General features: G+C 50.4%; 10 protein-coding genes; 5 read left to right on the top strand and 5 right to left on the bottom strand.

Annotated features, from left to right (window-relative positions):
• Nucleotides 1-665: 665 nt before the first annotated feature.
• Nucleotides 666-2475, top strand: FFUJ_01022 (related to O-succinylhomoserine (thiol)-lyase; the record flags this gene model as incomplete). XM_023568563.1 has 3 exons in its annotated part: nucleotides 666-848; nucleotides 906-1652; nucleotides 1705-2475. 3 exons carry the CDS (start codon nucleotides 666-668, stop codon nucleotides 2473-2475), a joined length of 1701 nt encoding a protein of 566 aa, XP_023424511.1.
• Nucleotides 2476-2652: 177 nt separating this feature from the next.
• Nucleotides 2653-5775, bottom strand: FFUJ_01023 (probable replication licensing factor MCM4; the record flags this gene model as incomplete). XM_023568552.1 has 3 exons in its annotated part: nucleotides 2653-4511; nucleotides 4563-5438; nucleotides 5490-5775. The coding sequence occupies 3 exons, from the start codon at nucleotides 5773-5775 to the stop codon at nucleotides 2653-2655; spliced, it is 3021 nt and encodes a 1006-aa protein (XP_023424510.1).
• Nucleotides 5776-6120: 345 nt separating this feature from the next.
• Nucleotides 6121-6862, top strand: FFUJ_01024 (related to coatomer protein zeta chain; the record flags this gene model as incomplete). XM_023568541.1 has 3 exons in its annotated part: nucleotides 6121-6232; nucleotides 6319-6559; nucleotides 6622-6862. The coding sequence occupies 3 exons, from the start codon at nucleotides 6121-6123 to the stop codon at nucleotides 6860-6862; spliced, it is 594 nt and encodes a 197-aa protein (XP_023424509.1).
• A 188-nt stretch (nucleotides 6863-7050) lies between these two features.
• FFUJ_01025 (related to translation initiation protein SUA5) lies at nucleotides 7051-8346 on the bottom strand (the record flags this gene model as incomplete). XM_023568530.1 has 2 exons in its annotated part: nucleotides 7051-8190; nucleotides 8257-8346. The coding sequence occupies 2 exons, from the start codon at nucleotides 8344-8346 to the stop codon at nucleotides 7051-7053; spliced, it is 1230 nt and encodes a 409-aa protein (XP_023424508.1).
• An 811-nt stretch (nucleotides 8347-9157) lies between these two features.
• On the bottom strand, nucleotides 9158-11617 carry FFUJ_01026 (related to conserved oligomeric golgi complex component 4; the record flags this gene model as incomplete). XM_023568518.1 has 2 exons in its annotated part: nucleotides 9158-10354; nucleotides 10406-11617. The coding sequence occupies 2 exons, from the start codon at nucleotides 11615-11617 to the stop codon at nucleotides 9158-9160; spliced, it is 2409 nt and encodes an 802-aa protein (XP_023424507.1).
• A 445-nt stretch (nucleotides 11618-12062) lies between these two features.
• Nucleotides 12063-15448, bottom strand: FFUJ_01027 (probable calcium P-type ATPase; the record flags this gene model as incomplete). XM_023568507.1 has 4 exons in its annotated part: nucleotides 12063-12601; nucleotides 12655-13986; nucleotides 14037-15210; nucleotides 15281-15448. 4 exons carry the CDS (start codon nucleotides 15446-15448, stop codon nucleotides 12063-12065), a joined length of 3213 nt encoding a protein of 1070 aa, XP_023424506.1.
• Nucleotides 15449-17040: 1592 nt separating this feature from the next.
• Nucleotides 17041-18946, top strand: FFUJ_01028 (related to double-strand-break repair protein rad21; the record flags this gene model as incomplete). XM_023568496.1 has 2 exons in its annotated part: nucleotides 17041-17304; nucleotides 17357-18946. 2 exons carry the CDS (start codon nucleotides 17041-17043, stop codon nucleotides 18944-18946), a joined length of 1854 nt encoding a protein of 617 aa, XP_023424505.1.
• Nucleotides 18947-19564: 618 nt separating this feature from the next.
• On the top strand, nucleotides 19565-19981 carry FFUJ_01029 (related to beta-tubulin binding protein; the record flags this gene model as incomplete). XM_023568485.1 has 2 exons in its annotated part: nucleotides 19565-19741; nucleotides 19802-19981. 2 exons carry the CDS (start codon nucleotides 19565-19567, stop codon nucleotides 19979-19981), a joined length of 357 nt encoding a protein of 118 aa, XP_023424504.1.
• A 153-nt stretch (nucleotides 19982-20134) lies between these two features.
• Nucleotides 20135-21199, bottom strand: FFUJ_01030 (uncharacterized protein; the record flags this gene model as incomplete). Its single annotated transcript, XM_023568474.1, has 1 exon — nucleotides 20135-21199. The coding sequence occupies one exon, from the start codon at nucleotides 21197-21199 to the stop codon at nucleotides 20135-20137; it is 1065 nt and encodes a 354-aa protein (XP_023424503.1).
• Nucleotides 21200-21622: 423 nt separating this feature from the next.
• FFUJ_01031 (related to YTH1 Protein of the 3` processing complex) lies at nucleotides 21623-23166 on the top strand (the record flags this gene model as incomplete). XM_023568463.1 has 3 exons in its annotated part: nucleotides 21623-21671; nucleotides 21723-21797; nucleotides 21845-23166. 3 exons carry the CDS (start codon nucleotides 21623-21625, stop codon nucleotides 23164-23166), a joined length of 1446 nt encoding a protein of 481 aa, XP_023424502.1.
• Nucleotides 23167-24147: the final 981 nt, after the last annotated feature.

Raw genomic sequence — 24147 nt, 5'->3', positions numbered from 1 at the left:
GGCTAGTTTAGAAAGTTGATTGAGTAATGCAGTTAGTGAGTTCAGCAAAGCTGAAAAGCATACAGAAAGAGCAGTATTGGCCATTACATTTCCCGACCGACGAATGACTCCATCAACAGTCTTGGTGTTGTCGATTTCTGTCAGATGTTGAGGATGGTCTTGATAATCTTAATAGGTCAGCTGCTTTCACCAATCCTCTTTGCAATCTCTTCGACTTCCATTTCATCGACAGCATCGTGACGCAAAGAATTTGAGTCCATGAGCCTCAGCTACCTCCGCGGCAGTACGGAGTCGCGTAACCTCGTTCCCACTAGTAGCCGCCACTGTAGCTCGTGGCTTATAGTCCATCATATGATAGTATCCATGATTGGCGATACGCATAGTATCAGCGCCAAGGCTGTCAACCTCCAAGTTATATCTGATTCTAGGCCATGGTCTCGATGTCGAACCAACGCCCTGAGAGTAAAGTGGCACTAGCCCAACCTGGGGGCTTTACTGTTAAGGTCGCTTTGGTCTAACTAGTGCAACTAAATCCATCAAGATTCGAAGGATTGGTGCACTAGTCTGCGATGCAGCAGGTATATAAAGACCTGGTGGTCAATTAGGACACGATGGTGTTTCTCGACTACTCACTGTTCTGGACCTGACCATTTCACTTGTATATCATGCCCGTACTAAAGACCCAGTCCGAATTTGGACATGCTCCTCCTCCTCAAACTCCCTACAGTGTCATCACTAATCTTCCAGGATGGGACGTGGCGAGGGCCATTCGAGAAGGCGACCCTGCTCCTCTGAAGAAGCTGGTTCACATATATCCCCGCTTCATGCCCACGCACTATTCTGCTCAAGTAAGTCCACATAGATTTGAGAATAAATAATGTACTAATAACGCTCACTGGCTTTAGCTTGGGCATGAGATCGCAAGGCGTCTTGGCCACACAGATAAGGCTGCGTTGGTTTATCTTAACCCTGCGGTATGGCCATATACTCTTCATCATATCACCCACGAGAACCGCGGAGACAAACGCTTGACAGTCCAAGACGCCACTCTCAAATGCGTTGATATAGCAGGCCATAGAGTATATGTTGTTCTCGTTAGTCCAACGGCGATACCTGCTGTGATGCTCACTTGGCAGAATCCAGGACTTGGAATCTCTATTCGTGGAGCTGAGGGTCTTCTCAAAGGCATAGACACTATCAAGGAAGTTCTCTATGAAGCTGAAAAGGGCCCTCTCCCATCTCCGACTTGGACTCCCGAGACCGAAGCCCATGGTGATCTCCGGACGAGGATCGTCGACCTTCTCCATCGTGCGCCTGTTGATGCAGACAAAGTGAAGTGTATACCAAGCGATGTGTTTCTGTACCCGACGGGCATGGCTGCTATCTTCCACTCCAGCTCTCTGTTGACAAAGCACCGACCTGGCACTATTGCCGTGCTGGGCATCATCTTTCACAATACATACCACCATCTTATAGAAGAATGCCCGCAAGGATTGAAGCACTTTGGAAAGGTTGATGAACAAGGTCTTTCGGCCTTTGAAGATTGGCTGAAGCATGAGAAGCAGGAGGGAAGACCTGTTAGCCATGCATTTGTGGAGGTTCCTGGGAATCCAACCTTGGAAACTGTCGATACGAATCGTTTGAAGGAACTAGTAAGTAGATCTCATATTGCCCTGCCCTAACTTGCTGCTGACATTCCAATAGTCTGAAGAGCATGGATTCTTTCTCATCATCGACGACACAATTAGTGGTTTCGCCAATGTTGACGTCCTATCCCGCTCAGACATCCTCCTTTCGTCTCTCACCAAATCCTTCAGTGGCTATGCCAATGTCATGGGCGGTTCCATCGTCCTAAATCCCACTTCTCCCCATTATCATAATCTTCGGACCCTTTTCAAAGAGTCACATCATAATGAACTCTTTGCTTCCGATGCTCAAGTCTTGCTCTCTAATTCAAGGGACCTCCTTGAGCGTACCAAGATTCTGAACCGGAACGCTCTCGCCATGGCCAACTTTCTCAACAGTGCCAGGTCGGCCCCAGACTCTCCTGTGGTCAATGTGCAATATCCCAAGCAACTCAGCAGCAAGTCAAACTACGATGCAATTCTAAGGCGAGCAACACCAGAACTGCCAGAGCCTGGATACGGCTGCCTCCTGACTGTTGAATTCTCAACTGTTGAAGCTGCGACAGCCTTCTACGACAGGGCAGGCTTCTATCCGAGCCCTCACCTTGGCGGACATGTCACAATCATGTTTGCGTACAACATGGTCGTCTTTGGTAAGAAACCAGACGAGAAGGCGTATATGCATGAACTAGGAGTCAGGGAAGCAAGTGTGCGTATCTCGGCTGGCCTAGAAAACGAACAAGACTTGATCGACACTCTAACAGATGCTCTGGAAGTTGCTACTGAAGTTAACAAAGCGCTCGGACCGGACATTAACACCCCGGTACAGGTTTCAAGGCTGGTAGAATGACCATAGCATTAATCAAATCAAACATGCCCACCTCTATCTATCACCCACAAATATGCCCAACGCCTGACCCAGCCAGGAGATTCATCATCATCGTACAACCTTTGATCCCAGTAAACCTCATCAACTCATCTACATGGTATATCATTCAACGTCGAGTGAGCCCCGTACTCATCATCTCTATGCAACAGAGGTCACTCTGCGGATGGTCCTTCTCGCTCCTTCGCCTGTGATCATGATGGCGCTCTCCGCCTCAAGAGCCCTCATCACCTCGTTGAATTCGGACTGTTCCACAGGAATGCTGGCGCCCTCACTCAGTCGGCGAGCAACATCACCCCAACGCACGGTGTTGCCACCAGCTGTCATGTCGTCCAAGAGGCGTAGGAGAGCGGTGCGTAGCTCATCGCGACGCTTGCGATCAGCAGCACTTGTTCCCTCAGTGAGGAGACTCATGTCAATACGTCCCTGAGCATCTGTGGCGGCGGTCTTGAGGGCGCTCTGAATGAGACGATTGGCCTCGACAACATCGTCACGTGTGACAGTCTCAGAAAGGCGCATTTTGGCATGAGCTTCCGAGAGACGGATCATACTCTCAAGCTGACGGGTAGTGGCAGTGATACGCTTATCAGCCGCGCGGACATCTTGTCCAAGGGAGCGCATGGCAACATAGCAGTCGACCAGCTCCTGAGCCGCTTCTTGTGAGATGGTAGGTTGAATCTTGGATCTCGCATAGGAGATATAGAGAGTGAGGAACTCGACTGGCAGAATATCATTGTTGTTGGGAGCGGATTGAGGCTTGTCCTCAAGGTAAAGCGACAAAAGGTGCTTGGCTAAGCGTCGATCGTTCTTCTCATCGGCATTGTCCAGGATGAGGTACACGAGATCAAATCGCGAGAGAAGGGTAGGAGGGAGGTCAATATTCTGAGGAACAGGAAGATCGGGGTTGTACCGACTGCCGATAGGGTTTGCGGAGGCGAGGATACTGGTTCGCGCATTGAGAGTGGTGATAATACCAGCTTTGGCGACTGAGACGGTCTGCTGCTCCATCACTTCGTGGAGTACGGAGCGCGTAGCATCTGACATCTTATCAAACTCGTCGATGCAGCAGACACCTCCGTCTGATAGGACCAGGGCTCCAGACTCGAGGACAAGCTGTCTCGTTTCTGGGTCGCGAGTGACGTACGCAGTTAAACCGACGGCTGAGGATCCCTTACCACTCGTGTAAACACCACGGGGGGCAATCTTGTGAACGTACGAAAGCATCTGCGACTTAGCTGTCGACGGGTCACCACAGAGGAGAACATTGATGTCACCTCGATATTTGGGACTGCCACCCTTTTGAAACGTCTTGTTGGTGCCCCCAAAGAGTTGTAGCAGGATGCCCTTCTTGACGTCGTCCATTTCGTAGATCGAGGGAGCTAGGGAACGAGCAAGAAGCTCGTAGATATCGTCACGGGCGGCTGTCTCCCGGATCTTCTCCTCGTCCTCAATCGTGATCTTTCGTGTCTCTTCGATGCCGTTCTCTCCAGCTTCAGCTTCCTCCTCACCAGCGACACCGAGCGTAGAAGGGTCAGCGCCCATGCGCTTCTTATCGACCTTTTGAATGTGGAGAACGTCAACATATGTCTTGTGCACACTCTTGAGGGCACGCTGGCGGGGGTTGACACGAACAGAGCTGACACGGAAGATACCTGTCAACTCGACACGGTCACCAGCCTTGCAAAAATCCACCAGCTCGTTGTAAACGCAGACCGACACTGAATGAGGCGTCTGACCAGCAGGCACAGCATCAGGTGTCTCCTGAAGCTTAATGACCTGCTTGTCCTCGAAGGAACATCTGTTGTGCACGATCAACATGGAGTTCTTGGACTTGCAAATCTCACGAGGACACTCAGTGGGCTCGCGAATTTTACCACGATCTAAGCCAACATTGACAGAGTGGTTGCAAACATTGCAACGGAAGAAGGCATCTTTCATATCAGGAATAACGGGGGTTGTTCGGATAACGAGACCCTTGATGCTGATCAAGCGGTCCATATCTGGTCCATGTTAGTCGAAGGAAGCGATAATTACAGGAGAATATAACTTACCAGAGGGGTTCAGATCTCTCAGGTTGGTGGTCTTGTCCAGGCCAAATGGTCGAACGACGTAAATGGACGAAGCTACTTGATCCTCCAACGAAGCCTGCTGTTGTTGATCCGGCTGTGTCCGGGGTGTGGGCGCCTCCTCGGGTCTATCTGAGCTGGGAAAGACAGGTTCTGAGCTCTGGGTGCTCTGTTGGGAGGCTTGATGGCCAGCGCTGCTCTGCGATTGACGGTTTCTCAAAGTCTCAGCCCGTGCAATTTCGACCATCATGTCATGAACGGACTGATCCATGACTGGCACGATTTCTTGGGGGTAGGCTTGAATTTGATGCCATAGCTTTCGGGTCGGTGGATATAGATTCAGGTCAGAAATATCAAGATAGAGTCGTGTCGTTCCCAAGAGCAACATGTTCTCCAGAGCCTCCCAATACGGCTTTGACTCTGCATCAGGAGCGTTCTGAACGTCTTCATCTGACGCACCATCGCGGTACATCCGATACTTCTGTGTGAAGTTGCGAAGGAATTCCTTGAACGATGCGAAGGTATCGTCGATGGAGACAGTCGTGCCCCAAATAAGACTTTGTCCTTGTCCACCAAGAACATCAGCCTCTGACGTGTTGGGGTCCCTGTTCGCGAAAGAGGCGGCATCGGATCCATCAGCGGGGCCCTCCCGAACTACACGGCCAGCATCATCGAGAATCACTCGCCGAGAAGCACGGGGCGTTCGAGTCGCATCGGAGTTGATATCGCCTCTTCGGTGGGGTGCTGGCGTGCCGAGTTGAGAACCCAAGAACAAGCCGCTGCTCTCACTTCGAAGTTCAGATTGTTGCCGAAGTGATCTGCCGGGGCTGGAGCTAGGATCATAGCGGATAGGTGAAGATCCTATGGTGGTTAATTAAGTGAAGATGAGGTTGATTGAGCCAGTTCTCTTACCTCCATGATGGGCCGGTGTGGTTGGGTTTGCCCGAGGTGTTCTTTGAGGATCCAGGTCGCTTTGAGTATGGGCATCGCTCTGACTGTTCGTCATATGCCCCAATGGCGAAGACACTTCTCCGGGGAGATTATTCTGATTCATTGGTCCTGGGGACGAAGACTCGTAGGGGAAGGGGCTCGAAGGGGCATCGAGCTGAGAATTTCCTCGACGGGGCGTCTCTGAACTGCCAGCAGCACGACGAGGAGTCGCTGAGCTGCGTGTCGACCTTTTCGTAGGCGACGACATTTTCGTTTTGGGTTATCTGTATGTTTATGCCACAGAAGTTAGAAAAGGCGACTTGGCTTGACCCTTGTCCTTCGCAACTGTTGATGTTGGGAAATTGGTGGTGAAGAGGAGGGGCCGCGCAGGGATTGGCTGGGCGACGGTTCGCGTCTCCTTTTTGCAGACGCGTAAAGTGCTTGACGCGAGGGGCTCATGCAGGGAGCTTTTGATAAGATAAGACGGTCAGCCATGCGGAGCGGTCAAACGTTGGTCCCGGGTATCCCTGACTGTGGCATTGTTGGCATCTGGAGGGGCCACCATTGAAGGAGAGCACTTACAAGCCAACAAACACTACAACATCTTGCAATCATGGCACCTGGGATGTCGCTCTTCTCGGTTCAGGCCATCCTGATCCTCAGCACTGAAGATGGCTCTCGGATATTCGCAAAGTACTTCCAGCCACCTCATTCAGCACCTAATGGTACATTCATCCTCCCCTGAGCTTCCCAGCTTCCCTCCCTATGCTTCCAGTGAGCGCAACGACAGCTGACAACTGTTTACCAACAGCTCCCACAAGCTCCTCAGCCAACCCCTACTCCGACGTGAAGTCGCAAAAGGCTTTTGAGAAGGGTCTTATCGACAAAACTGCCAAGCAGAACGGCGATATCATCCTTTACGATAACCGAATTGTGCTGTACAAGATGGAGTCAGATGTCATGATGTATGTTGTTGGCAGTGTCGACGAGAACGAGATTCTGCTCTACAACACCATTCTCGCTCTGCGGGACTCTCTCCACATCCTCTTCAAGTCAGTTCCTTTCCTTTCGAGCCCGCGCAAACCATTGAAGCACCGCTAACATAGTACTATAGGCAATCCGTTGACAAGAGGACAATTGTCGAGAACTACGACCTTGTTTCGCTAGCTATTGATGAGATTGTCGACGACGGCATCATTCTTGAGACTGATCCCACTATCATCACCCAGCGCGTCAGTCGAGCACCCACTCAAGACATGCCCGTTGGCCGCATCGATCTTAGCGAACAGGGCGTCAACAACTTGGCGCAGCTAGGAAAGTCGAAACTGGCGGACTGGCTCCGTCAGGGTCTGTAGAGATGGGAGCAGGTTTATGTGTGGAGAGTCGGGAGTTTTGTCGTTATTCAGCGCCGCATGCAAACCCAAAATCAAAAGAGGAAGACGACCCGCCAGTGGTCTGGTCTGGTCTGGTTTGGCTGACACAGGGTTAAGAAACGGAGGGGTTTTCATTTAACATGTGCTGGTGTTCTAATTGATATGATCATTCATGCTCTAGTCTCTGAAGCCGCTTTGCGGAGCCGATTCATGACCGCCGCTGCGATATCGCTTCTATCGTCTATACCATCAACAAAAATGGTGTCTGCGCCTCGTCGATCAAACTCCCGCAGCGCCGCAAAAAGGCCTCTCGCAATTCCTTCAGTGCCTCTGCCCAGATCGATATCCAAGATATTTCCTATTGGCTGCTCCTTTTCATCCAACAGATCGCCCTCGTATACTTGGAATGGCGAGTCATCCTCATCGGCTCCTTGTACGTCGGCGAGATGCTGAAAGCTGGTGCATCGCAGACCAGCCCCTGACTTCCATCGCTGGGTGCGAATAACCCCGACAACCCTGCCCTTCCGCTCATCGTTGCTAGCATGGCCATTGACTGTCTCATTGGCCGCCTTCAAGTCGAAAGAAGCTATTCCATTGACCCCTTCTGCGAAACTCGACTCATAAAGCACTACTGTTGCCTTTGGACTGTAGTGCTTGTACTTCATCCCTGGAGCACGAGGTGCAGCTTTTCCCTCTTCGCTCTTGTCTTTATAAGCTATTGATACATTCTCCCAACCGGGGCAGCTTCGTAGCTCATCTATTCCGATACCTCCCGGACGAAGGACGACGGGGGGGTTACACAGTCCATCCACAACAGTACTCTCCACACCCACTTGGCAGTGTCCACCGTCCAAAATGAGCTCGATCTTTCCGTTGAGGTCGTCCATCACATGTTGTGCCGCTGTGGGTGAAGGTTTGGTGGAAGCGTTGGCTGATGGTGCCGCCAGGGGTACACCAGCTAGCTTGATAAGAGACAAGGCGAGGGTTGAAGATGGCATTCGCACGCCAAAGGTCTTGAGACCTGCAGTCACCTCAGGCGCTAGTTTCGACGGAACCGGGTTAGGTAGAAGAATGGTCAGAGGTCCCGGCCAGAAACGCTCTATCAAAGCCCTGTATCGTTGGGGTATAGGATCAGTTTCATCAGTGTGGCCGATATACTGTCGCAGCATTTCCAGGTCGCAAACATGCGAAATGAGAGGGTTGTCTGAAGGTCGTCCCTTTGCCGAATAGATTCCTTTAACTGAGGGAGTCCGAGTAGCATCTGCACCAAGGCCATATACAGTCTCTGTCGGGAATGCGACAGGCGTGTCCTTGGTCCGTAGCAGGTGAGCAGCATCTTGCAGAGCCTCAAGAGCGAGTTTATTTTCACATTGAACTTCCCAGTGATTCAACCTTGCGAGACCATCGCCAGGTCGAAACTGGCCTAGGGAGCCCTTGCTCGGGACTTTGACTATCCTTGTCTCCATGGTGGGCGCAGCCTGAGAGCCAAATGTTTGTGATGTTAGTGGTTTTCTCAATATCGGAGAGGGGTAGGTGATTTTTTGTAAAACTGGCTTTGGAAAATAGAAGGTGGTGTTTGCCGAGAGTATATGTGTTAGCAAATATCTTTGGAAATCATGATATTGAGGTCTGTGGCTCGGGGTTCGTGATAGTTGGGCGATAGAAAATTTCATCACACTGGGCCTCATGCTCACTCATCATGACGAGCTAAAATGGAGCCTCTGGCCAGACTTTTGATGGTTGAGAGTGACTCAGAGCTCAAGGCAATGCCCAATCGAAAACTACCCGGCTGGACTTGGGTAGGTACTAATAAGTTCGGCGAGTGCCTAAGGTCTGGTGCCACTAACGTTTATTCAGTGGCACGTTAGGGGAAAGGCCACTGAAAGTTCAGACCCGTACCTACTAACCTTAGGGATACGTAGGTATAGGTAGTCCTAAAGCGAAGAATATCAGGAGACCAGAAGGCATGTATGCAAACCCTTAATGATTGTCTAAAGAACGCATTTTGCTGCAAGGTTTGACACCAATAATCGCATTTTGTTCTGTCTGGCTAATCCTGGTGCTCTTGATTGATCCAAGTTAAGGTAGCTTCAATTACAGTCCGTCAGATTCTAAATGATTAAGGTAGAGAGAAATTAGCATCAGTGGCTATCAATGTCTCACCAACCATAAACTACGAAATATTCTTGCCCCGACTCTACTCTTACATCTCTTTAGACTCTTTTTTCTATAATCAACGCCGTCTCTTTATGTCCTTGAATATCTTTAACTGCCAAATCATCCTCTAACCAAACTTCTCGCCCGCCTCCTCTCCTCCTCAGTCAAAACCCACTCGATAGCATCGTCTTCTCCATCTTGGGCCATAACCTCATCCCACTCGTCATCTTCCATGTTGGCTACCATAAGTATCTGCAGGACCTTGGCGAAGACCTCTCTCACGGCGTAGTCCCCACGAGATACGACGTCTACTAACGCGATAAAATCACGCTCCAGTCTGATTGCACTAAGAGCATTTGTGCGGCCCGCATAACCCATGATCTTCTTCTCCCATATCTTGGAGAGGTAGCGTGCCGTGGTGTCAAGGAGAGTGGTGTATGTCCCAGGTGTCATCAAACGTGCAATTGGCTTCATGAGTTGATCCCAACCATGCTCGAACAGTCGGGGTACTTGTTCCAGAAGTTCATCCTCGTCTTCGTCGTTCTGCTGCGCTATATCTGCAATGTCATCCTCCGACAAGGTGTAGTCCGCATCACGGAATGTATCTGTCAGGACCGGCCTTAAACGGAGCTTGACAACCTGGTTGAAGAGTACCTGGATTCCCTCATTGAGCAGCTCGGTCGTTTTTCCGATGAACGAAGTCTGAAGAGTGTGTAGCGCGTTTGCAACAAATACAACATCTCGCTCAAATGGGAACGAATCCTTGAGGGGCCCGTTTTGGGCATTGTCGTTGGGCAGATGACTCGATTCCCCTATTCGTCCCGTGATAATTCGAGTCAAATACTCGTTGGCCATGTCCAGACTATTGATAAGAACGATGAACTGGATGATCTTGTCCTCAGGTGGGAATCCTCCCTGGACGACCGGTCTAGGATACGATTCATCTCTCATCTTGCGCTGGATCATACCAACAAAGTCGGAGCCAAGCACTCGGCCAACTGTCGGGACGACAGACGCAATGACATCTCTTTGTGACGTTGAAATAGATTTCTGAATGACCGCATTCACAATGTACATGACATCGTCCACTGCTAATATAATGTACGGGGCGTTGCCCTCGATCTGCCTGCTCAAGCTTAATGACAGACCGCTAGGATATTCATCCAGCTGGAACGCCTTTTCGACAGAACGGCGGAAGAAGAAAGTGGTCATGACGTTGTAAGGGGATGTGAGCTTGGTAGATACTTTTCGGTATAGATTTGACTTGACCAGTACGTCTGGTATGACAAGAGGTGCCTCATCTGGTGTGTCAGGGTTCTGTGACGTATGAGTTTCAGTTTATCTCGAAGATTGAATAGCCAAGCATACCTTGCACTTGCCGGCGAGGAATCGAGTGTACAATGACCAGCGTCCAAGCATCACCGCAATCTCACTCAGGAGGCCGTCAACTTCTCTCATATTGACACCCTCATCCTCACTTTCTCGGGGATTGTTGCCTACCCCTATGGCTGGCGAGTTCACCCTCGGTGTGCCACCACGAGGGGGCTGTGGTAAGAAGCTCTGGACTAGAAACGAGAATGGGTAGCTTCTGACGTCGGTGAGTTTCCTATCAATTCCTCTTTCGTCGCTCCAGGTGTCGACAATGATACCACCCTGGACATCCGCTTCCATCTGCAAACGTTCAATAACGCGAACCATTTTTCCAGAGCCATAATGACGCTCTACAAGCCCGCCGTGGCCTTCGACAATCTGGGCGATGTGCTCAAACAACTTCGTCAAGGCGTTAGCATAAAAGAAGCCTTCCCTGCGCTGTCCGTTCATGGCGTCTTTGAGTGTCGCTCGAGCGGTTCCAGCGACTCCCTGGCACACATATCTTCCGTAGACATCCAATCCGACCTCAGCTCTTCCTATCAGGGGAAAGAGCTTGAAAAATCTAGTGACTTTCGTGCCGTCACTCTCCTCTGCCGCTTTTTCAAACTCTCTCAAGAAGAGGCCGCATAAACTCTCCTTGGCTTCTTCCAATGTCACCCATGGCGGGTCGGGGACTTCGACGCTGGGTACTATGCCAACAGCGAACGAACCTTTTGTGATCTCTTCTGGTACTTTGCTTGCTCTCGATATGTATCCAGCAGCAGCCTCCCAGTCTTGGGGCGCTCCCATGGAACCCACCACGCCATTGACACATGCCTTGAGCTCCGCGACCTGCTCCACCACACCCAGCGTTTCTTCAACTCTGCTCTTTTCGAGATCCAGCTCTTTGACTCTGTCACTCAGTCGACCAGCCGTATCTGCTGCCGTTGCTAGCATGTCATTCCCAATTGAACGTGCGGCGATGACCTGCGCTCCCAGTCCAGCCCGCAGCAGATCCAGCCGCCCAAGGTCGCGGGATAGATCAGCCTGTGAAGCCACGAGAGCATCGAGGCGGGACGTTATAGAAGCCTCGTGGGCATGCAGGGAGGCGAGCGCTTCACGAATCTCGGACTCGGTGTTGGCATTGTCAAGGGACGAAGTAGAGACAGCGACCGGTGTTTCGACGACAGGGTGCTCGCTGTTGGAGATGCCGTTTTGAAGGCTTGACATTGTCATTAAGATATTCTGTTCCGGCGGCGCATTTCTGCCTTCTGCTTCTTTTTCTCTACGTTCGGGGCGAATGAAGAAGAGATGTGTGGCTTCCAGCGCAAAGGGACTTGTCGCACATGGAGTTGCCTTGTAGGTGCCACGCAGCCTCTCTCGCAGGGAGAGCTCCCCCCGCAATTTCGGACATGTATGCCTACCCTGTACCCCGCGATAGAATGGCTTGTTCATGGCAAACAACCTCTTGCTGGAAAAAGGATACGGCAAAGAAGTATTGACAGGATGGTTTGGTCGAATTTAGGTCAGTACAGGTTTGTTTCCGAGCCTGTATATTATACAGCCTCGACGCATTCGCTATGCAATACTTTGTACAATGTTTATATCTTTATATTACAGTATGTCCCTTTTAAATGAACCCCTCAACCCTCTGAACAAGAAATGGTACCTCCTATTACACCGCCTGGCTATAACCGTTTCCAAAACGCCTTTTCTTATACTTGAGATATTTTCGCAGCTCGTCCGCCCAAAATACCGTGCTACACAACAGAACGAGTCGTATGAGGTCAAAAAACCCAAGAGCTTCCGTCTGGAAAGTCTCTTGGAGCCAGGGAAAATAGATGACAAGCAACTGTCCAGCAATGCTGAGAGAGACAGCCCAGTTGAACAAGTTGTTAGAGAAGAGTCCAACTTCGCCCTGAAGCACCGACTTAGACTCCGACCGGCAGCTCAGGGCATTGAACATGTCGAAGAAGACGAAGCAGGTGAATGTCATCGTCGTGTCACGTCGGGTTACCTGTGCATCAGCCATCATCTCACGACGGTAGATGAGCATTGTTCCAATGGTAATAATGGCCGCCGATGTGAGAACGCGTGTAATGAGCGACTTGGTAAGCACTGGATCTCCTCGTCGTCGTGGAGGCTTGGTCATGACATCAGGGTCTACCCTTTCAACACCCAGAGACTGAGCTGGAGGACCATCCATGATAATGTCTATAGTATGACGGTTAGCTTGGGTGAGACTGCACATCAGCTGTTGCTCTTACTAATCCAAAGAATCTGCATGGCGTTCAAAGGGGATTTGAAGCCAAAACAGGTGCAAATAAAAACAAGTGCCAAACTGGCAGCACTTGTGCTGAGTTGGAAGGTCAGGAAGTTCTGGATGTTGTTGAAGATACCCTTGCCCTCTTCGATGGCTCTGAGGATCGTAGAAAAGTCATCGTCCGTCAAGATCATGTCTGCTGCCTCCTTCGCAACATCAGTTCCATGGCGGCCCATGGAAATACCAATGTCTGCCTTCTTCAAAGCTGGCGCATCATTGACGCCATCACCAGTCATGGCGACAATATCGCCTCTTGACTGGAGGGCTCGAATGATCTTCAGCTTGTGGTCTGGGTTCGTTCGTGCAAAAATGGTTGTGTGTTGCATGGCCTGTGCCAGATCTTCCTCCGACATCCTGTCGACCTCGTCACCGCGCAGCACAGGTCTTACAGTGTTCTGGCCGCCTGCATGTCCACTAGGGACCGCAATGTTCATGCCCAGTTGCTTTCCTATCGCAAGCGCTGTCGTCTCTGCATCGCCGGTAATCATGATGACCTTGACCCCACCTCGCATCAAGCGCCTGATTGAACGTCCAACTCCGGGTCGCGGAGGATCACGCATACCAACAAGACCCGCAAAGGTGAGATTTTTGTAAATGTCTTCTGGGCTGTGAGAAGATGGACTCTCGCTTCGGTCAAAACCAGAGGTGCTGCGCGCTGCGGATTTGCTTCTCAATGGGCGCGTGACGGAACCGCTGGCAAATGCCAATACCCGTAGACCTTGGACAGCCATGGCTTCGGCGGCTTGAAGAGCCTCCTGACGACGTGCAGAGTCAAGTACAATTTCCCTTCCATCCTTTTCGAGATAAGTGTCACAGGCTGCGAGAACCTTTTCGATAGAGCCCTTCATGTAAGCGAATTCCTTGTCTCCCTTTGTTTCGGATCCAATTGTGACACCCATCCACTTTCGTTCAGAGCTGAAAGGTGTCTCGCTCACTCGAGGGCCGATAGATTCTCTAACATCGTGTTCCTTGAAGCGATCAAGGAGGTCCAGCATGGCAACGTCAGTAGGTTGTCCAACCCAGCGGGTATATGTGGAAACCTGACCACGTCCTACGGTCGACGAAAGTACAGCTGTTGCGGCTTGTCCATGCTCTGTATACTTTTGCGCAAGCCGTGCATCATTGGCAATGTTGCCTATACGAAGCACTCGAAGGGTGGCCTGGTTAAGGTCTGGATTCGTTTCAACATCATCGTGATCAGACTCCACCGGGACAGGTTCTTGTGCTCCAAAATACCACATTCGAGTAGTTGTCATGTGGTTCGTAGTAAGGGTGCCTTGAACGCTCCTGTTAGCTCATTTCCGCGCGTGACGCCCAATTTCATACCTGTTTTATCAGTGCAAACTACATTTACGGATCCCAAAGTCTCGACCTTGGGCATCCTTCGGACGATCGCATTATGCCTAGCCATGCGATGAACACCCAGAGCCAACGTGACAGTGACAATAATAGGCAGACCTTCAGGGATGGCGGCAACGGCAAGTGATATCGAAATAGTGAAGATCTCAAGAAGTTTCTTCCCCTGGAGCCAACCGACAACTGAGATGAGGCCAATTACCACAAATGAAGCTTTACTGAGCTGCGAGCCAAGGTCGTCCATGGATAACTGAAGCGGTGATCTTGGACTCTCGGTGCCAGAAACGCTAACAGCAATAGTTCCAAAGTGTGTATGGCCTCCAGTTGCAAAGACAATACCCTGACCATGGCCCGACTTCACCAATGTTCCCATATATGCGATATTATGAATACCATCTCCGTGAGAATCTCCATGCTCAGAGGGGGCAAGAGAGTTGGGTCGAGGCAATTGTGACTTGTCAAGACCATATGAGCCAAATCCACGGCTACGTGCCTCAGCCGTCACCCTCACAGGCTCCGTCTCTCCAGTGAGGTTTGATGCATCAATCGTCAAGTCTGCGGCTTTGGTAACACGGATGTCGGCAGGAATGCGATCACCGGTGGTAAACAGAACGAGATCGCCAGGAACCAGCTGAGAAGCCATGACCTTGGAAGAGGTCGCATCCAGAATATCGCTGACTGGAGTGACAGAGCCCGGGGTCAAGGCTGAATCGGCATCATCTGTACGCGGTGGCCAGGTGGTAGTCTTCCCCAACGACGACGTCTTGCTCTGACCACGGACCAGATGGGCATGATTCGGCACGAGGTGGTTAAGAGCCTCGATAGACTTCTCAGAACGATACTCTTGTATGAACCCGACGGACACGACAATTGTCACAGCGACTGTGATGCTGATAGCGTCATCCATGTTTCCCAAGAGGAGCGATGTACCGGCAGAAACTAGAAGCAGCAGAATAAGGGGCTCCTGGAATTGTTTAACGAATCGTAGCCATAATGGCTCTGGATCCTCGTGAGGAATTTCATTCGGACCATATTCGCCGAGTCTGGTCAGAGCTTCGGTTGGAGTAAGGCCAAGGGTGAGTGATGTCCGTAAATTCGCTGCGGCTTCGCTCGGGGTCATATAGGAGAAATGATCGGCAACGTTCTGGTGGAGTTGTTAGTTTGGGTCCATGGAAATCGAGTATGTTACAGAGGCTGCGCATGTTGAGACTAACCCGTGCATCAGAAGACGTGGTCCGGACGTGACGACCTGGGCGCTGTGGACGATCGCCATCCTTGGAATCAATGCCATCTGCAGCATGCCCGGTGATGGAAGGGATGCTGGATGTCGGTAGCAAGGTGTCATTTCCCGGACCGTCGCGGCCGCCCCATGGCAATTGCATATCGACAGAAGGACGCGCAAGCGGTTGTATTACAATTGTAGAGCAAAATCCGTCGAATGCATGGGTGTTTGAATTAGTTCGAGATCAGATGCGCAAAGTCATGAGGAGGAGAAAAAGGCCCGTGGATGTTGAATAGCATGAAAAGGGAATGTCAGGACATGGAGCAAAGTTGCCACGAGAAAGTTAGTTATCCCAAGACTGGACAGTCAGAAGTCAACCAAGGAAACGGCTCGCTTCAGCCCTGTTAAAGAAGAGACTCAATCATGGGTGCACAGAAAAGCGAGAAGAGGAAGAGGCCAGCAAGAACAAAAGTAGGTAGACGTGAGGATGTGTTGGGAGACCTAAACGGAACTTAAGGTTGTCCTAAGATGTCCATGTGTCTTGTCCTTCGATGAGCGGGTCGGAGCTAGTACCTTTCAAGGGCTCGGCAAGGCTGCCAGGGGCTTGCATATCGACTTTAGAAGCTCATCAGCCAGTAGCATCACCTGAAAGACGAAATCTGGCTTAGAGAACGAGTCAAGATTGGTTCTGTATTTAGGGTAACGTTAAATGATTCCCGCCCAGCTTCGTAACGCTAGGCTAATGATGCTTTTGCTGCAGGTTTAAGCCACAATGATGGACTATTTGGGTTGGGAAAACTGAGTTTAAGGAAATAGTCAATACCGGAAGTTTGGGGTCACTAGGTCTAGATATTGCATGGGTAATTAATAATTGATCGAGTAGAATGTATGTACGGGCATCTACTATATAGGAACTATGAAATCCATGCAAGTAAGTGATCCTATGGATATTGGTAGAGACGATCGATTTTTCATGTTCAACGCTCATGCCTTCAAAAAGGAAGAAGGCCAACATAGACTTACTGCAACTATCATCATTCTAAAGGACCCAGGGGTGCCTCATATGAGGTGATGACCTCAGTTTCAGAATAGTCGACGGATCCAAGCACTCCAGTTACATGAGCAGATGAGCCATCATCCACAAATTTTGGCAGTGTTGGTTGGGAGACCTTGCTAGCCGATGATCATGACTGACCAATTAAAGCACATCGTTCCGCGGATAAACCTGTCTCCGTACACCGCAATAGGTACCTACTCCTGCCACCCACAGGCCTGAGATGCCCCCAGCCACGCCATTTACCGTTGGACAACGACCACAGCATCCCCCCTCTTCAAGGTCCAGGTCCCATTTTCCCTTCTGATAAAATACCTTGACTGCCTTACGTCGCGATAATCCCGCCCGCGCACACGCCTTGCCACTTTACTGCACTCCCGACACCGTCGCTATCGCCAGAATTTTGGTCGCTATAACATCCTCATTATATTCCGCGACCTTTTCGAATTGCCTCGTGCTTTTGGGGTACGCGCGACGTTGCTTTTGCGCGTAGAGCTATCCTTCCACCAAGAGCTTGTTTACCCGACGCGCCCCCAGTCTTGGTGTTCATCAACTTATTCTTGTTCTCCCACTAACCATCACTATCACCTGTACCTGAAAAGAACCCCTCAACATTGGAATCCAACTTTTTCTCTTTTCTCTTCGCGTGGGTAATTGCCTCTTCTCACATTTATACCGCGTAATTACGCGAGTGCATCATGTTCTACTCAGAGACTTTGCTCAACAAGAGCGGGCCGCTCGCCCGCGTCTGGCTTTCTGCCAACCTCGAGCGCAAGCTATCAAAGAATCATATCCTCCAATCCAATGTCAAAGACAGTGTGGATGCCATCATCATGCCTAGCCAGGCGCCGATGGCCTTGCGACTAAGTAGTCAGCTGCTTTTGGGTGTGGTTCGAATCTACCAAAGAAAGACGCGTTATCTTTTGGATGATTGTAATGAAGCTATGATGAAGATCAAAATGGTAATCCCTCCCCATGACGCGCTGCATGGCCGAGTACACTAATTCTCTCAAGGCATTTCGGTCTTCGGGCAACAACGACATGGCCGTCAACCTACAAATCCCCAACCGGGAAGCCCTGACGCTTCCTGACAGAATCACCCCATACGATAATTTCGAACTACCTCCTCCACCAGACGCAAACTGGCTTTTGTCTCAGGTGGAGGATGTGACTGCTGCTCCAATTGGCCGCAAAGGACGCGCCAGTCAGCGTGACATCAACCTTCAGGAAGATTACGACAACAGCCAGTTTCTTAACGATGGCATGGGAATGGAAGATGACATGATTGCACCGATGGGGAATATTGATCTGGAATTGGATTTCGGTCTTGATGATCTTGGCCTTGAAGGGACAGGCCTTGAGCCCGAAGGTGGCCGAAGGGAGGATCGCACAACAGCTGGTCCCGAGGTTGATGATTCAGAGCTTGATTTCCCCCAAAAGGACGACGATCGAGCGATGACTTTAGATCTGCCCGACGAGCGCGTTCAGATCCATGACGGCGAAGATCTTGACCCGATGGTACTCGACTTCAACCCTGACGATGTCTCCCAAGTACCTGATATCGCAGCTTACCCCCCTCCTCGAATTTCGGAGTCGCCGCTTTCCGACATCGACGAAGACCGGGTTGCACAGCTAGAACAGGATCACTCGAGATACCAGATGGCAGACCTTTATGAACCCGACCACGAGGAAGACCAAGTCATTCGACGACCGGCACAGCGCGCCAAGAAACAAAAGATACTCACACCCGATGAAGAAATCGCTCTCTCAAGTAACCACATCAAGCAACAGCAAGCCAACCGCGACAATATCATAAGGGAGGGTGGATTCCTTCCCCGCGACCCCTTTCTTCTGGCATTGATGGATATGCAAAAGAGCGGAGGATTCGTTTCATCAATCATGGGGGAAGGCCGAAGCTCAGCCTGGGCTCCAGAGCTTCGCAATATGCTCACACTAGACACTGCTCGTGGCATGAACGAGCTCAAGCGCAAGCGTGACAGTGGCATTGCTGATGTCGAAAGTGACCACGGCGCTTCCAAGTCACCACGCATGCTCGATGTTGGTTCAGACACCGGACTTGGTTTCGAGGGCGCTTTCGGTGAAATGAGTATCCCCCCGGAGGAAAGCCGCCATGAAATCCTCGCCGATGACGAGATGGAGGACGAAGAGGCAGGAACCATGATGCCTGGCTTTGAAGACACGACTGTTGCCCTGGTCCATCCTGCTGAGAGCGGTCCTGTTTCTCAAGTCACGAAACACGTAGTGCACCAATTGCGAGAGCGATTTGGTGACGATGCTGCTGACAGCCCCAGCAAGCGAACTCAGAGAGCAGTTCTTCTCCAGAACCTCTGTCCTAGACAGCAGACCACCAAGGCCGATGCTACCAAAATGTTCTTTGAGTGCCTGGTTCTCGCGACCAAGGATGCTATCAAAGTCGAGCAGGGTCCTGGTCTAGGAGATGACATCCGGATAAGGGCGAAGCGTGGACTCTGGGGAGCTTGGGCGGAGAGAGAAGCTGGTGGTGAGATGTCTCAAGACAATGACGCCCCGAACGAGCCCGAGCATGCTGCAGTTGCTTCAACCGCAGTTGCTGTTTCAGCATAATCTGACAGGTCGGTTGCTTTTGCTTATTGCATCTTAACGAAAACTTGGATGGGCGGCGTGTGTCAGGTTATATAAACTATTGAATTCCAGCATTCTAGGGCAGTCACTCAGGGGTTGCCCAGATGGTGTTGTAGGCGTTTCGGGAGATACCACGGCTTGCGGTACTTGGATGGATTGGTCGTAGCTCTTTGGGAAAACGGCAGAGGTGGACGTGCAGCAGTTTCTTTTATGAACGAGTTCTGTCGGACATTGCATTAGTTGTTAAGTTAGGTAGTAAAGAACGGTCACCTGTATCTCGACCTTTTAAATATGTTCTCAGCCACCTCGGTGATGATGATGCCATAGTTAAATACTTTCACAGCTGTTCAAACGCGGTCAAGCGCGTAGAAGGTAAATGCGAAGAGCCCCGCCATTTGAACCCCACGTACTCCGTACATCCAGCATGATCTCACTTGCTTTCTCCATTTGTTTTCCAGGCATCAGACACCGAGCAGGCACCCGAATAACAAAAGCCCCTCTTCTCATTGCCTACCTACCTAGGAACCAGGCTTGTACATAAATACACCGCAACTCGCCAAACATTTAGTCGATCGTTGAGTGACCCCGAACCAATCCACCATGCCGCCGCCTTCTCAACTCGTCATTGCTACAGGCTCTGTCAACCGACTCCTTAAAGAGGAGGCTTCATACCACAAAGAGGTTGAGGAGGAGGAAGCCAAGATCAAAGCTCTGAAGGAGAAGATTGATAGCGGTGCAAACGATGATGAGAATGCTTCGTACATGCTTAAACAGCAGGTCAGTCCGAAAGCCTTCACCTTGGTATTCGGCCAAGAAAGTTGATCTAACACAACTTAGCAAACTGCCCTTGAGCAGACAAAGGCCGTATTCGAACCCCTACGACAAAAGATCGCCGTCGCTGTTGAGAAGCTGGCGGAGCAACTCGCCGTGAGCGAAGAGCTGAACGCTCCAGAGGACCAGGTGGTGCAGGCCAAGGAAGCGCTGGTAAAAGCCAAAGCTACCCAGGCCAATCCTTAATAAAACCATAAAACAGAACAAAGGGAGGATACTTTACGATACCACTTAGAAGACACTTGATAAAAAAACAAACAAAGGGAAACACTTCTGGACCTTCATTTGTGAGGGTATCTTAGGATATAATCGATAGTACAAACGGCCGAATGGAAAGCCCTAATTGTCTACTTCCATCTTGTCATCATTACTTTCAGGTGGTTCAACTGTCACCTGGGGTGTCATTCCTCCGTCGTCTTGGGCTCGACTGAACTCAGACTCCTCCATGTCAACATCGTCTCCCGATTCTGCCCTGCGCTCGTCGTGTGGTGGCATAGGCGAAGCATCCCGACTGGGAGCCTGGCTATCTCCCCGGCTTTGAGACTCATTATGACCAGAAGGTGGCTTAAGCGTGTCTGGGCCTGGTGTATCCCTCATTGGTGTTGTTCCTCCATCGAGGGCTTCTGGGTTTGGTGTACCTGCGTCCCCATTTGCCTTCATCTGGCTGTCCAGGTCGGGATGAGGTGTCGCGTTACCGCTCGGTTCGTTTCTGGGTGTCTGGCCGACCTTGTCCACTTCGGCATCATCCTCAGCATCCTCATTCATACCCTCTCGACGATCGACCTCCTCTTTTTCATCTCTAATCTGTCGCCGCAAGAGCATCCCTTCTTCCATGATTCTATTGAACTGTTCTCGCCGTTCTCTCCAAGTTTCGCTGTAGGTTTCGCTCTCTCGCTCTAGCTCTCGACACTCTTCCTCGAGCTTAGCAAGGTTGGTAATTTGGTCTTCCCGTGGTCGAAGAAGACGGTTCGATGTGATTTTTTCCGCCAGCTCATCGAATTGTTTGCGCTGTGCGAGGGTGGCTTGTGCGGCCTCGAGCTGCTCTCGAAGTTGGATATTGTTTTGTCGTACCGATTGGCAATCGGCGAGGATACGATCTTGGTCAACTCTGTAGCGCTCACGTTCTTGGGAATTTGCGTTGTGGAGGAATTGCATGCGCGTGATACTGCTACCAAAAGCATCGAAGTCAAGGTTCATGTCCTCCTTGAGCTGCTTGAGTTTGGACTTGATATCTTCAGACGTATTGGTTCCATTTATGGCAGGATCAGATGGTAGTAAGAGCTGTGATATGGTATTGACTCGTTTGGCGAGGCGCTTAAAAGGCTTCTCTTCCACATTGAGGAGGCGAGTCTTATGAAGCTCAGCCTCTTCCTCAGGATCCAAGAGATCCCATGTGGATGCCATGGTTAATGGTCGAGTCGCGATGGGATGAGAATGTTTGTGTAGTTTCTGCGTGGGGATATCGATGCACAGGAAAGACGAAGACGATAGTATGTCGGTCGCGACGCGTCCCAATCGTTAAAAGATTACTTGATTAAGCCTTCGATAAATAGATTTTGTGGAAGTTGAAAGATGATTGACAACAAAGCTCAGCCTTGTGATAGCGTTTAAGATGCGAAAGCAGCCAACCAATGATGCTTCGGAGTGAGGATGACTAAGAATGCTTCTTTGATGATGCATCCTGCCGCCCGTATCCCACTGCTCGACGCCTTCGCTGTTATTTATAACCTACAATAATCCATCCCAAACACCACTAATTTTATCCCTAAAACCACTGCGCCCTTTACAAACGCACAGCCAAACCCGTCGCATAGAGCCACCAACAACATGTCAGAAGAAGAACGAGAACTTCTGGCTCGTATCAGTCAAGTTGCGGGTTTGTGCCCCTCGCGCATCATGGTAATTTCAATTTGCTGATGAATACTAGGCCAGATCAACCGACATAAGAACCAGCAAGCGGGCTCTCGGGGATCTCCAAGCCTTTATCCTGCCCATCATCGTCGTATGCGGAAACTTGTCCTGAGGGGAGATCACTACTGATATGCCCAGAAAACTCCTATCGACATGCGAGCTCACCGTACCCAGCTCGCCATAATAGAATTGGCCGCCATCCTACGGCGCACCACCACCGAACCCTTCACTTGAATGGCGACAACTCAGCTGCTTCTCGGTCTGCCAGTAGTGGTGCTGAAACACCTCCTGGTTGGGTTTCCAGAACGGATCGCCACCGCCAACTTATTAACGCCAACGTTTACGAGAAGGAAACCCAGAATCGAGCCAAGGCCATCGAAGAAACACGCCAGAGAAAGATCAGTGGACGCCGACAGCGCGAGAAGGCTCAGTTCAACGAGTTTCTGAAGCATCAAGCTACCACTTCGAGTGCGCAGACTAACCCCGCAGACCGCAACGTGCTCACCATCGACGGTGTCCAGTTCCGCGTTATGGACGGTGGCAAGAAGCTTGTCAAGATTCCTGGTGCGTGCAAACTTGGCCGCGACTCTGACGCTTGTGCCTTACCCGCTGCAGATGCCCTCAACTCCTCCTCACGAACTCCAAAGTTCGCCACTGTTGCTGGAGTCAAGTTTTACCGAACAAAGACAGGAAACCTCGTTGCGAACAGATTCGTTAACGACCAACGGTATGGAGTTCTTTTTAGGGAGACGAATTTGCTGACAAGGTTAAGGCGAACCGGCACGGTCAAGAAGATGAATCAACTCTGTAAAATCTTCTCAACGACTGGTAATTCCTCTTCCCCAGGCTGGAGTGCTACACATCTCCTTTACCTAGACCGGCCCAGTGGCCATGGGGCGAAACTGACGAGTACTTTGCACATAGGTTCATGCACCAAAGGCCCTCGGTGCCGGTACATTCACGACCCGAACAAAGTGGCACTCTGTAAAGATATGCTGAAAGACGGGCAATGTGTCAACGGCGAGTCTTGTGACCTCTCCCATGACATGACTCCTGAGCGCACCCCCAACTGTTTGCATTTTGCCAAAGGCCACTGTGCCAAGGCTGACTGTCCCTATACTCACTCTAAAGCTTCCCCAGGCGCCCCAGTTTGTCGCAATTTTGGTTTCAACGGGTACTGCGAGATAGGAGCAGAGTGTACTGACCGTCACGTTTTTGAGTGCCCTGACTTTAGCAATACCGGCCGCTGTAAGGTCAAGGGATGTAAGCTCCCGCACCGTGAGAGGGCAAGCGTCCTCCGGAACAAAACCAATGCCGCCGGCGAGCCTCTTGGAGACATTTCAAGTGATGACGAAGCTGCTGATTCCGACGATGTTGATTCAGATGAAGTTGCCGAGTTCATTGATGCAGACTCGGACCTTTCCGATTTTGAAGAACAGAAAGACTTCATATCGATCTAGATCAATCCCTCAAGCCTGTTTCTAGCAAGTAGAAGCAGGCAACCTCGGATTTCAGCTTGTTGTTCTTTCTTGGCGACTGGAGACTGGGACGGGATCCTGGTAAATGATTTCAAGATACCCATGACTTATCGGCGCCTGTAAAGGTTTTGGCTATGAAATGCCACCAGCATATCATGAAACAAAGGAAAAGAAGCAAAAGATGAGCAAAAGCATGCGGTTATTAAGATGAACACAGATGTGTTCAAAGCAGTACCGAAGATAGTAGATATGTATTGAATGAAAGATTCTTTTACTGTGTACGATCATGATGTAGTATTAGTGATTGCCTAGATGATTACTGTAAAATGGGTTGAATGAAGATGCTGGATGCCCTCCTGGCTGTAGCTGTCGGGGACGATTTATGCAGGTAAAACAAGGTGGCATTGTATGTCATCAAGGATGAGGGGCATTGTTACCTTTGAGGAGCCTACTAATCTAATATTAGTAACAGGTGCCTTGAACTTTTGACCTGGCTTATTTGACATGGGAACAAACGGCTTCATAGGTACTTTATTTTATTGAAAGCAAGCTTGAGAGATTGGGTTGCGGTTCCAGTACCAGAATGAGAACCCGGAATGCTACAGAAATCCCCGAGTCGGAAAACATTCTTTGTCCTAACCTTTGTACACCACAATAGCTCTACGTGCTGATTGATTTGAAACCATCAGCTTCTCGCCTTTCGGGACAAGGAACATATTAGCTTTCCCCCCTTTCTATCCGATATCAATTCTCAATAAACAAGCCATTCAATATATGCTTTTGTCATGAGTTAACCATTCCTTACCTATGCTCATTGGTTGAAAAGGCTGCTGTGTTCTCTCCAGTGTGAGTACGGAGTAGCTCTCGCCTCTAGGTACCCTTTGAAGTTTGAAACGAACCAGGGGTTTGCTGATCTTTGTTGGCGCTTACCTTACAGATCTAGAACACCAGTCACATCGCGTT

This window comes from Fusarium fujikuroi, chromosome FFUJ_chr01 (assembly GCF_900079805.1).
Source record: "Fusarium fujikuroi IMI 58289 draft genome, chromosome FFUJ_chr01".
Taxonomy (NCBI): Eukaryota; Fungi; Ascomycota; class Sordariomycetes; order Hypocreales; family Nectriaceae; genus Fusarium; species Fusarium fujikuroi.
The sequence above is the reverse complement of the archived record's forward strand: the minus strand, read 5'-3'. Positions and strand labels throughout refer to the sequence as shown.